Source organism: Oryzias melastigma, linkage group LG23 (genome assembly GCF_002922805.2).
Source record: "Oryzias melastigma strain HK-1 linkage group LG23, ASM292280v2, whole genome shotgun sequence".
NCBI classification, from domain to species: Eukaryota; Metazoa; Chordata; class Actinopteri; order Beloniformes; family Adrianichthyidae; genus Oryzias; species Oryzias melastigma.
The window spans coordinates 8,111,079-8,123,376 of NC_050534.1; the positions used below are offsets into that span (position 1 = coordinate 8,111,079).

Below are 12,298 nucleotides of genomic sequence, written 5' to 3' on the forward strand. Positions count from 1 at the left end.
CACACATCAATGTAAGGGTGGGGTCATCTGGACCCCATAAGAGAGCACCAGGGTTAAGGAAAGATTGATTTATTATCAACTAATTGTTATTTTTTAACACAATAAAGCACCCTTAAAGGGTCACCAAACAGGACAGTTGAAGGCCGACTCAACTCTCAGCCCAGATTTGAAAAATGCAAAAAAGGGGCTAGGGGAGGCGGGCTGAGTGGAGGAGGTGTGGTTTGGAATATGATTGACAGTAACAGTGAGGTTAGCTTGAGGTAATTAAATGATTTTTTTTATTATTGTCTCGATGAAAATCAAATTTAAAAAATAAAGTTCAGAAGGCCGGAGCAGGCTGTCTCCCCATCCCACAGAGTCCCATTTATAGACGTCAACAGCCAAAAAAAGTTGATCTAGTGTTTGGTTACCCTTTAATCTATGCAGAAATGCTTTACACAAACACAACGTTCTCAGATGTCTATTGTACTTTAACTCTCAGTACCTCAGTAATGTGAGTAAATCCCTCGCAGGTTTTGGTCCCAGATCTCCATCATGGCGGCGGAACTGTACAGCCCCCCGTCCCCGCTGGGAGATTCCCTCCTGGACAGTCCTCTGTGTGGAGACCTGATCGAGGATCTTCGTAAGATCTCTGCGTCAATAGGAGACGACACGCTGGAATTTGACTTTCCGGAGTGCCAGAGCAGCGACTCCGGGGCTAAAAGCTCGGTTACGCCGGGTAAGTCCAGAGACCCTTAAAGAGACCTTAAAAGTGTGTTGAAATTCATTGAAAGAGGACTCTTGAACGCACGTAGCCGAGGGCGATGTGAACGTACAGTAGCTTGAACGTATTCCTCCTGAAATTCTCCTCCTTTTCTGCTGTAGACCCCTTAACTCCAGCCTCCAGTCCTTCACCAGAGGTGTGTGGAGCGGCCCCGGCAGCGGAGGACGGCGCCGGCCCCCTCAGCCTGGAGTGTCGCGTGTGTTCAGACCGAGCTTCGGGTTTCCACTATGGCGTCCATGCATGCGAAGGCTGCAAGGTGAGGAACATGCAACAGTGCAGATCCACCAGGCTGCAGGAGAAAAATCTGAAGGACACATCCAACACACATGTGTAATGACAACTTTGTGTCATTTTAGCAAACTCTGAGAGGAGAAACTCTGAGGCCAAATTTAGCCTTTTTAGACCATTTATTAGTTATATCACTTTACCTTTTATTCTGGTTGTGTTGATTCTACATAGAGCTGTAGATCGATCCTTAGGTGACGATTCGATTCAGTTCACCGATCCATTCACCATAATTCTTACTTTTTGAGATATCATGTTTGAATGGTTGCTATACGTATGTTTTTTACTGGATGTAAACTTCAACACTTTAAATGAACATTTAGCAGATGCGTTCCAGTGCGAGATTTTCCCAATACTCTTAAAAATTCTTATGTATGATACATTTTTATTCTAATTATTGATTATTTTAAAACAAAATTATTTTTTTAATAACTTATTTAAGCACACTGATCTTTTGTCTCTTTATTTTTTGTTCACAAATATTTGATAGTTTTACTTCAAAAATGAGAACCTTCACCGACACTTTACTTTGAAGATTTACTTCAGATGACAGTAGCATATTTGTTTTGTTTGGTTTATATAAAAATAATTCAACATTATTTAGTATTTTATAGTGAAAACGTCTTTGTCTGAAGTGTATTTTATACAACACTTCACTAGTTTCATGAAGATTGAAAATCAGCACTCTCAGACTTCACAGATATTCCTACTCGTTCTTTTTCTGGAACAGATCACAAAAAACAACTGTTTGGATAGTTGTTACAGCCCTACTTCAAACAGCTTTTTACTGATTTTTTTACATCTACCAGTTCCAGGTCAAGCCCTGCCCTCATAGTAGCCTAGTCTCTTCTGATTGGTTCCCTTAATATTGTGCTGGCTGTTTCTTAGTTGACTTACAGTTTAAAAACTTGGCATTGCAGTTTTCTCCTCACAAATACACATGGGCAGGGGAAATGGCAATAATCATATTTTCCACACCAGATTACGGTGCTCCATCAATAAATGGTCTATTTTTGAACTTGTCATATAAAAGGCGTGCTGAACTATATAAGACGCAATAACCGAGACATAAGAATCTCCACATGCCACACATTAGCCATGTTAGCATAATCACAATACCTGTAAACTACAACCTTGTTTTCAATTAATTAAGAAACAGACTTATACTGCAAAAACAAACTTTACTGTGACTACGCTAACTCCCAACCTTGATAGTATCGTGTAGCTAAAACACAGTTCGATACCGCTACACGTTAGCCTATTAGCATATATACAACACTCAACCCTGTTCGCAACACATAAAAAACACACAAATAGCACACTATTATTTTGTGCTTTTTATTTGATAAAACGAACTTATAAATGGCCAAGAACGTAAAATCTAAACATAGAAACAAAAAACAAACTTAAGTTTGTCTCATTTTGTGATCCACTATATATTGGAGACTGATAAGTTATTTGCTTTTGTCAAAAAGCCCCAGTGGTCACTTAGTGGAACTGCACTTTGTCAATTGAGCTTCAATCTAGAAATTAAAAAGTCATTAATCGATTGAGTTTTTCTGTGTTGTAAAGATTTAGAAGTTTCTTAAACAAATGAAAGGGTTATTTCTGTCTGTGATCTCCTGATCTACAGGTGTGAATGTTGAGCATCAGCTTTTAAACCTGCCAGAACGGGAAATCTGCCACTTGAGGTCTAATAAAGTTGGAACTGGAGATTCATTTAGAAATTACAGGATTTCAATGAAATGCAATTAAAAATACATTAACTGGTATTTTGAGTTTTTTTAAACATATTAATGATGCGTAATCCTAATCTGGGATTGACGTCTCAACGCTTCCCGTCAGCGTTTCTGACTCGCGTATCTGTCATCAGGAAGGCCGACGGTACTCACCTTCCTGTCAGAACGGCTGCTTGTCTCGACACGCAGCCCATCATTGCCGCTCCAAAGCAGAGACTGGACACTTGTTTGGCATGACAGCCGTCTATTGAGCCGTCATGGAAAATACTCTGCACGCCGTACGGCCTCCGAGTGTCCGTCTCAACACCTCGCTTTAAAGAGGTGGAACATTCGTCATCGGGACAGGGAGGGTTTGAGGCAGAGCTGCTGATAGTATGAGATATAAATAGAGGTTAAAACCTTTTTCCCTCCATTGTCCAAAATACATGTCATAGTACCCTCCTGCGCTTCGGCCTGTGTGTTGTAAACACGCACACATCTGTAATATTGTCCTTAAATGTGACTCTAATGACTTTCAGATGCTGCCAAACTATACGTTTGGTCCTCAAAGTTCCCCTTTTAACTGTTTTCTTGGAGATTTGCCCACAAGCCCACATGTTTGCAGTTAAAAGATGCATCAAAAAAGTGATATGTGACATATAATAACCCTGCAAACAACAAAACTGCTCTTTGACATAAATGCAGCCAAGATGTTGTGAAAGATGAAGGCTGGTGGATTTCACAACTACAGAAAATTCCCATCCTCCCCCGAACTCAGACTTGAAGAGTTATTGTTATTTATGTGGTTGCGCTTCAGAAGATTATATGTTTTGGCACATGTGGGACATCTGTTGGCGCGGCGCTTTTGACTTTCCTGAGCTGTTTGGCCGTCTCACGGAACTCTGGATACTCCTCAGAAAATTCTCCTAGTGTGAATTGTTCTCAAGAAGCAGGTGTCTGTCTGTGCTGGAGGAAACTGAAACCAGTTCTACTGAAAGACCCACTCCAATACTTGAACAAATTTAAGTGATGGGCTTCTCTCATTTTTTTTTTTAATTTGCTTTAATTGCACTTACCACTTAAAGATTACTACAGAGTACTACGACTTGCTCTCTTGGAATTGTTGTTAACAGTTGAAAATTGGTGATGTGTTTGTCTGGAGTTGGGGTATAAAGTACTAGTGTATGGTCTTATGGCTGCATGGTGGCGCAGTGGTTGGCGCTCTTGCATCACAGCGAGAAGGTCCCGGTTCGAATCCCGGCTGGGACCCTTCTGTGTGGAGTTTGCATGTTCTCCCCGTGCATGCGTGGGTTTTCACCGGGGACTCCGGCTTCCTCCCACCGTCCAAAAACATGCTTCATAGGTTAATTGGTGACTCTAAATTGCCCCTAGGTGTGAATGTGAGAGTGAATGTGTGTGTAATTGAGGCCCTGCGACAGACTGGAGACCTGTCCAGGGTGAACCCCGCCTTCGCCCTTCAGTAGCCGGGATAGGCTCCGGCACCCCCGCGACCCCGACAGGGACGTAGCGGTTAGGAAGATGAATGAATGAATGTATGGTCTTATAAAGTGTTATTTCACTAGGCAAGTAAGTTAAGAGCTCATTTGTATGTATAATATTGTGCCATGTACATTTAAGAAAATGCCTACAGAATTTTATTTTCACTTATTTTTCTGGTAAACTTGAATCTACATTAGTGTTTCTGTTGATTTCCTCTATCTTGCTCAAGATTAGGTTTGTGTCAACGATTCCACGAATGAAAGCTGCTTTCTACATACCCCTTGTTTTATAAGTAAACTACACCCTGCACCGGTTTGACTAACTCAAGGCAATTTAGCAGCAATTTCATCCTTAAAAGAACATTTGAATCTGAAATACTGATTTTTTGTGGTCTCATTCAGGGTTTCTTCAGAAGAACCATCAGACTGAAGCTGGAGTACAACAGATGTGAACGCAGCTGTAAGATCCAGAAGAAGAACCGCAACAAGTGCCAGTACTGCAGGTTCAACAAGTGTCTGATTGTAGGGATGTCCCACAACGGTGAGTTTTTCAAACCTGAACATCACACGGTTCCTACAAGTTTCTGTGAGTTAAATATAGGATTTTTAAGGCCCTTTGTAGCCCCCAGTAGGTCTTTTATGACCGTTCATGAACGTACTGATAAAAGATGCAGCAAGCCTCAAACATGTCTGTCTCCACCGGTGTCAACCAAAGAATAATGAACTTATCTCCAAACAAGTCGTATTAACCAAAGTTAATGTTAGCGCAACTGTCAGGAACAATTATTTCAGACTTTTAACAATACGCTGGAATGGGAACAGAAGTAAGGAAGCTTAGTAAGCCACCGCTAAGTAAGCTAACACCACCTAAGCTAATAAGTAAGACAACGCTAAACACACTGACACTAGGTATGTTAAAGTTAATTAAGTCAACACTAAGTAAACTAATGCTTATAAAGTTAATACAAGGTAAGCTAACGTTAATTAAGCTAACGCTAAGTAAGCTAATTCTAATTAAGCTAATACTACGTAAGCTAATGATAAGTAAGCTAATGCTAAACAAGCTAACCCTAAGTAAGCTATTGTTTAATAAGCCAATGCAAAGAATGCCAACGCTAAGTAAACTAATGCTAAGAAAATTAATACTAGGTAAGCTAACATTAAATAAGCTAATGCTAAGTAAGCTGATCCTAAGTAAACTAACGCTATCTAAGCTAATGCTAAGTAAGCTGATCCTAAGTAAGCTAACGCTATGTAAGCTAATGATAAGTAAGCTAATGCTAAACAAGCTAACGCTAAGTAAGCTATCGTTAAATAAGCCAATGCTAAAAAAGCCAACGTTAAGTAAACCAATGCTATGAAATTTAATACTAGGTAAGCTAAAATTAAATAAGCTAACGCTAAGTAAGCTGATCCTAAGTAAACTAACGCTATCTAAGCTAATGCTAAGTTAGCTGATTATAAGTAAGCTAACACTATGTAAGCTAATGATAAGTAAGCTAATGCTAAAAAAGCTAACGCTAAGTAAGCTAATTCTAAGTAAGCTAATGCTAAGTAAGCTAATAATAAGTAAGCGCATAATAAGTAAGCTAATGCTAAATAAGCTAACACTAAGTAAGCCATTACTAAGTAAGCTGATGCTAATAAAGCCTTTATTAGCCTAGATACGCCCTTCTTTCTGCACATGCTAGCATTGGAGGCAGTTTGGTAGTTTCAAACCCACTCTTCTCTTAAACCTTTTATTTTGGTTTAATGTTGAACTCACAATTTGTTACATTTCGAAAATATTGACGGTACTCTTAAGGTAGCGCAAGGTAACTTTTTTACATTGAAAATAAGTTTTGATAGCCACTCTGCTTGTATTGGCTTTCTTGAGCGAAGTGCTCAATTAAAAAAAATACATTTTTATGCATTCAAAGGTAAACATGGTGCTTATGACACAGAAAAATGTCCCTCTGGTTATTATTTAGTCCTTGGAATTTTACTTTTACTTTATTTACCTTTTGGTGCATCCATTTCTAAACAATCACACAATGAATGACATTTTTTTTAAATTGTTTCTTATTTTTATTTGTGTTCCTTTTAGAGATGTAAACTTGGACTTAATAAATACATTGAATTAAATATTTGAATGTATTTGTTTGGGAAGATAAATGATAAAAATGCTAAAATGATTTACTCTTTGAAATGCTATTTTTATGAAAAATCATCAACCTTTAAATGTATTTCTATTAAATGATCAACTCTGATTTTTCTTGATTTTTGCTGCTTTCATTTATGAAAAAGAGATTAAACTTGTTATCACTTTTTAAACATGTATATGCCTTAAAAGGCTAACAGAAATGATTAAATCAGCTGCAGAATTCGTGATTTAACCAGAGTATGAAAACACACTACATCTGAAACAGTATTGTTCAGATCCTGCTGAGTCAGCGATCTGTAGGATGTATTCCTAGCAGAAGCCCAAACTCCTCTTTGATTAAGTGCCACTTCATTACCAGTTCACGTCCACTCTGTATTTATAGAAACGTGTTCTCTTGGAGCCAACTTGCATCTCCAAACAGCGAAGCGCGTATCCCACATCTGGCGTGCTACAGGGGTCAGCGGGTTCGTTCCGCAGGCCTCTTCCTGCAGGCAGAGCCGCGTCAGAAACATGAGACCCACAGAAACGGCCTTTGAAGATTTGAAAATAGGACACCGGATATTTTTTTGCGTGTTTTTATTTAGACATTTTTGACGCTCGCTAAAGCTGTGAATGCTTTACGCCTCGCAGCCATCCGCTTCGGCCGCATGCCGCACGCAGAGAAGCTGAAGCTGAAGGAGGAAAGCAAGGTGGCAGAGAGGGAAGTTGAAAGCTGCATGGAGGGAGACCGGAAGACTCTGGTCCGGCAGATCCACGACGCCTACATGAAGAATTTCACTATGAACAAGGCGAAGGCGCGGCTCATTCTGACCGGAAAGACGAGCGAGCCGGTAACATTTAAAAATCCAATTCAACCTATTTTGTCCTTCATCCTCAGAAACGCTAAGTTGGTCTATTTTTTATTTTTAAATAGCCTTTTATTATCCACGACATGGACACGTTTCAGCTAGCCGAGAGGACGCTAGCGGCCCACATGGTAAAAGGTGAGCGCTCGGAGTCGGAAGGCGAGGTTCAGTCCGAACCCGTGACTCCGGCCGCGGTGTGCCAGGAGCTCCAGCAGAGGGAGGCTGAAGCCCGGCTGTTCCACTGCTGCCAGAGCACGTCGGTGGAGACGGTCACCGAGCTGACGGAGTTCGCCAAGGCCATGCCGCACTTCCAGATGCTGGATTTAAACGATCAGGTGGATTTTTCTGAACCCTTGGTGTTTTAAAGACACACTCCCATCTTCTTTTGATGTGTTTAAAGGCCATGATGCCATGTTTAGCCAAAATGTAAAAAAAAGCCGTATTTGAGGACTTAGTGTCTGCAGAGGGGCAGGAGTTTGTTAGAAATTCCCCTCTAGTATGGGTGGAACTGTTGACTCAGTAAGCCCGGCCCCTTTTCCCATCATCCATCTGTTTACACTCTCTCCCACTAGCTTACAACCCCAACCTAATGTAATTTTTCATATATATGTCCTCCATCATAAGAAAAATGCCACAAGAACATGTTAAAAACACGTTTTTGTCAGAGTGGGACTTTTCACACTTTGCGTCACACTTTGCCGTCATCTCGACCCGCAGGTGACCCTTCTGAAATACGCGGTTCACGAAGCCCTTTTCACCCTTCTGGCGTCCTGTATGAACAAAGATGGCCTCCTGGTGGCTCGCGGCAGAGGCTTCATCACGCGCGAGTTCCTGAAGAGTCTCCGACGGCCGTTTAGCGACATGATGGAGCCGAAGTTCCAGTTCGCCACACGCTTCAACTCCATGGACCTGGACGACAGTGACCTGGCTCTTTTCGTCGCCGCCATTATTTGTTGTGGAGGTGGTTTGCATTTTGTTGTGGAGATTACTCATAATTGATGTACATTTATAATTACAGTTTGGTCTCTTCTCTTTCAGACCGTCCAGGTCTGGTGGACGTACCTGTGGTGGAGCGGCTGCAGGAGAGCATCATTCAGGCGTTGCGGCACCACCTGCTGGCCAATCACCCCGACGACACCTTCCTGTTCCCCAGGCTGCTGCAGAAGCTGGCTGACCTCAGGGAGCTCGTCACAGAGCACGCCCAGCTCATTCAGGAAATCAAAACTCTGGAGGACACGTCGCTGCACCCGCTCCTGCAAGAGATATACAAGGACATGTACTGATTAGACTTCCACCAGCGCAGGGAGAATCATGTGGGAGAGTTGACTGTTTGTCTACACAAATCCTTGTGTAGCAGTTTAATGGAATAAGTTTGAGAATATTTTTGCATAAATTCTGGGAAAAAAATCAACTTTTTGAAGATCTAACATTTTTTATTTGGGTCTTTGCAGTAAAGTCTGTCTCAAGAGTTGATAATTTGCCGTAAATCAAATATTTCTTTTGTTACTCCCCCAAAAAGTTACATGTGCGTTATAGTTTGTTTTTAATATACTTGTATGTATTCTAATCCATGCTATGCCTAAAAAAAAACTCACTTTTATTTTGTTCTTTGAATTTCAGTTGTCGTTTTTACAGGTCAATATTCAAATTCTTTCTTTGCTATATGTTTTCAGTGTCAAAAAAGTCATTTGTGAGATATTTTTACACCATAAACTGGATTTTTTTTTTTTTTTTTTNNNATATGACAAGAATGTGGTGAGCTAGAGATGTAATTCTGCAGATTCAGAAAAACGGGCCTTAAAAAAGGAAACTTTAATAAGATTTTCATATAATAATATATTGTTTTTTAATGTACAACACAGATCATCTACATTTTTATTCCATAAACATAATGTTTACAGTGAAATGCTAAAAGTATAATATATACAACTGAATTTTATGTGCAATATTACTTTTCCATTACTTTATTAACAAGAATCCAATGCTATTTTTTTCAATAAATCTTTATCCAAACAAATACAATTACAGAGCTGAATGGGTTTTCCTTTGCATAAGCACTCTTTGTTATTATTATCCCTTTTTTTATACTTTTAATTCTGAGTTTTTTTATATATGGTAAACAAAAGTTTATTTTAAAACACTTGGATTTGGAGATTGGAGATTTTAAAAATTCTTTGTTTTAATGTATTGGTTAATTTTTTAATTTAGACTATAAATTTTGTTATTTCAATACATTTCTTCTACTTTTATTTTAAGTGACTAGTTTTATTTATGTATTTATTTTATTTTGTAATAGTCTAGTAATTTGTTTTTTACCATCAGTGGTTCTGAACCTTTGACTAATTTTCTATTAACAATCGTTTGAGATATTTGGGTAATAGTGCATTTAAAATGTCTACATCTTTACGCGTTTATTTGTTCAAATTTATTTTATTTTAATTATTTTTTTCAAAAACCAAGTAAACTTTGCAATTCGTTTAAGTTTGGCACACCTCCGCTCCAGCTGGGGGCGCTAAAGGTTCACAAAAGAAGAGCGCGTGACTGAAACCAGGAAGTAGGTCGATGCTTTTTTTTTGCCGATGGAGGAAAGTGCGACTGAAAACACTCCCAAAACGTTCAAATGTCAGCTGTGCGGTTTAAGCACTCCGTTCACCTACTACGGTCAGAAACCACCGAACACCAGAGCCATTGTGTAAGTGAATAAACCGCTAAACTGTTGCAGAAAACGAGAGAAGTTAGCAATGCTAATGCTAACCGCGGCAGCTACGTAGTCGCATGTAATGTTTACGTCCAGTCGGATTTTCCTGTTTTATTCCTGAACCTTTATATTTTCGTTAATATTATTGAAATTCTTCAAAGATAAATTCTTTTTTAGGCTTCTTGAGGAATGTTTTGTCACCAGAGATCCCTTCAGTCCTGATAAAGAGAAGTTTCTTGTGTTAGGATCCACCTGCAGCCTGTGCGGAATGTGCGTCTGTGTCGGATCGGTAAGAAATAATTAACACTTGCAAAGTATTCACTACTTCTAGTTGTTTAAAGGAAAAAATAGGTACAAAAACGGGTTTATTTACGTTTATTTTATATGTAAAATATACTATTTATCTTTATAGTTAAATACTAGCACTGTAGAAACGGTTGGTTTGTACATAATAAAATAAAATACTGACCTCTCTTATTTTTTTTTCATCCAATTTGTAAAAACATGTTTTAAAGATAAAATTTTGATATTTAGATATTTAGTAGATAACGTTTATCTTTTTAATCAGAATGACAAAAAGCTTTTATTTTGAAATACCGTTATTAAATAGTCGTATTTTGACATTTTTAACTTAGAGTTTATTTATATAGAAACATTTTTTAAAAACTGCCACCTCAAACAATTGAAAGTAGTCAGGTTTTTTTTTAAGCTTTAAGATAATTTTAGGATTTTATTAATTATAATGGAAACATTTTGTAAATTTGCAATGAATTTTGAACTATATAATTACTGTGTTAGTTGCTGACTAATGATTTAAAAAAAACACATGTAGGAGAATTTATTTAAATAAATGTAAAAAATGTATTTAAATATATTATATATTTCTGTTTAGCTCCTGTTTAGGTTTAACACAACAGCATTTATCTAACACTGAATGTTACCGTTTCTCCTCTGAAATCTGTGTTTTCTCCTCTAAACCAGGACTGCAGTCTCTTCTACACCAAGAGGTTCTGCATGCAGTGCGTCAGCAAACACCTGGACCAGTTTCCCCGTCAGATTCAGGCCGAGCTGGCAAAGAAGAGCTCCAAGACAGCTGCTGTGTGACCCGAAGAGATCAGGAAATGCTCACCGGTCAGAGAAGGTCTCAGCAGCCGCCTTCATGGCAGTAAAACAGGTGTTTACCACACAAGGGACGTAAAGAAATGAGGAACCAAAATGACATTTTTTGGAGGAGATTTGTGTCGTTTACAGTACATTTGCAGCCCGTGAGGAATATTAAGCCGCTGTGTGGTTCATATAAAGTTCTCCCAGTGAGTGATGCTCTCACAGACAGGAAGACTGATGCTGCCGGAGTTGTCTGGAAGAATGTACGTATCTCGACAGGCGGAGCTCTTCCCTGCTGGCTTTGCTTGGCTCAGCAGCAGATTTAGTGTTGGGACTGTTCTGAAATGGATGGAGCTCAGAGCTCAGCGGTGATACAGTCATCATTTGTGGAGTGAAAACAGTTTGTTTCAACACTATTCCAGTATCTGGTCGGTAAAATCTGCATTTCTGAAAAACAACATCTGTTTTGCTTTTATTTTGTAGCACTCGTGGGTGATATTAAATTGGAAAACATCAGCACCAGCTGAGAAATAAACTGATTTTCTGTATCCCAGATGTAGAAAACAGTTATTTTTCAATGCTATTCACCTGTAATGTGCAGTTCTTTGGCACCCGTTGCAACCACCAGGAGAAATTCAGAGACTTTCAAAATTAAGTACATTTAAAAATTTAAAAACTGGAGCCAAATCAGTTCACCAAGTTTCCACTAGGTGGCTTTTAAGCTCATTCAAGTTTGCTCCAAAAAGCCTAATTTCACAAAAAACAAACAAAAAAAATCCAACTGTTTGGTTTGGACCACTTTTAAATCTATAGTTTTATAAAATGAAGTTAATTTTTATAAGCCTCATAATTTTATTTTATATTTGTGATTTAAAATTACACTTTTTAAAAGGGGCGTGGCCTTTTGATTGACAGGTGAAGGTTGAATTGTTCACTATAGAATAATAACAGACTCAGGAAGGATAAATAATGTGTTTGCAAATTTAAAAGAAATGTGAAATTTTAAAAACTAGCTTTTGAATCTGACTAGAAGTGGAAGAAATGTTGGAGTCTGAATTATTCAACTTTTTTTCTTAGATGTTTTTACCTCAGAGTGAATAGGAACTGACTTGTTTGAGCAATGTTCACTAAAAAAATTTTTTTGGATTTACATTTAAAAAATATGTACAGCAGTTGCACATAGTAAAGTTGTTTTAAAAAAATCATTAAAAAATGTATTTTTTTAAGTTAAACCAACATCTAT

At 38.5% G+C, this 12,298-nt stretch overlaps 2 protein-coding genes across 2 annotated transcripts in view; both read left to right on the forward strand.

Moving 5' to 3' along the window:
- LOC112153024 (peroxisome proliferator-activated receptor alpha) overlaps positions 1–8,983 on the forward strand; it is a 17,142-nt gene extending 8,159 nt beyond the window's left edge. The window contains exons 2-8 of the mRNA XM_024282897.2: positions 513–718; positions 865–1,019; positions 4,668–4,806; positions 7,039–7,238; positions 7,322–7,588; positions 7,971–8,214; positions 8,292–8,983. Of these exons, the coding sequence (XP_024138665.1) occupies positions 535–718; positions 865–1,019; positions 4,668–4,806; positions 7,039–7,238; positions 7,322–7,588; positions 7,971–8,214; positions 8,292–8,536 (1,434 nt within the window). The 5' untranslated portion in view covers positions 513–534 and the 3' untranslated portion in view covers positions 8,537–8,983. The remainder of the gene's footprint in view (positions 1–512; positions 719–864; positions 1,020–4,667; positions 4,807–7,038; positions 7,239–7,321; positions 7,589–7,970; positions 8,215–8,291) is intronic.
- A 770-nt stretch (positions 8,984–9,753) lies between these two features.
- cdpf1 (cysteine rich DPF motif domain containing 1) lies at positions 9,754–11,610 on the forward strand. The gene is made up of 3 exons (XM_024282494.2): positions 9,754–9,945; positions 10,129–10,240; positions 10,933–11,610. The coding sequence occupies exons 1-3, from the start codon at positions 9,833–9,835 to the stop codon at positions 11,053–11,055; spliced, it is 348 nt and encodes a 115-aa protein (XP_024138262.1). The 5' UTR covers positions 9,754–9,832; the 3' UTR covers positions 11,056–11,610.
- Positions 11,611–12,298: the final 688 nt, after the last annotated feature.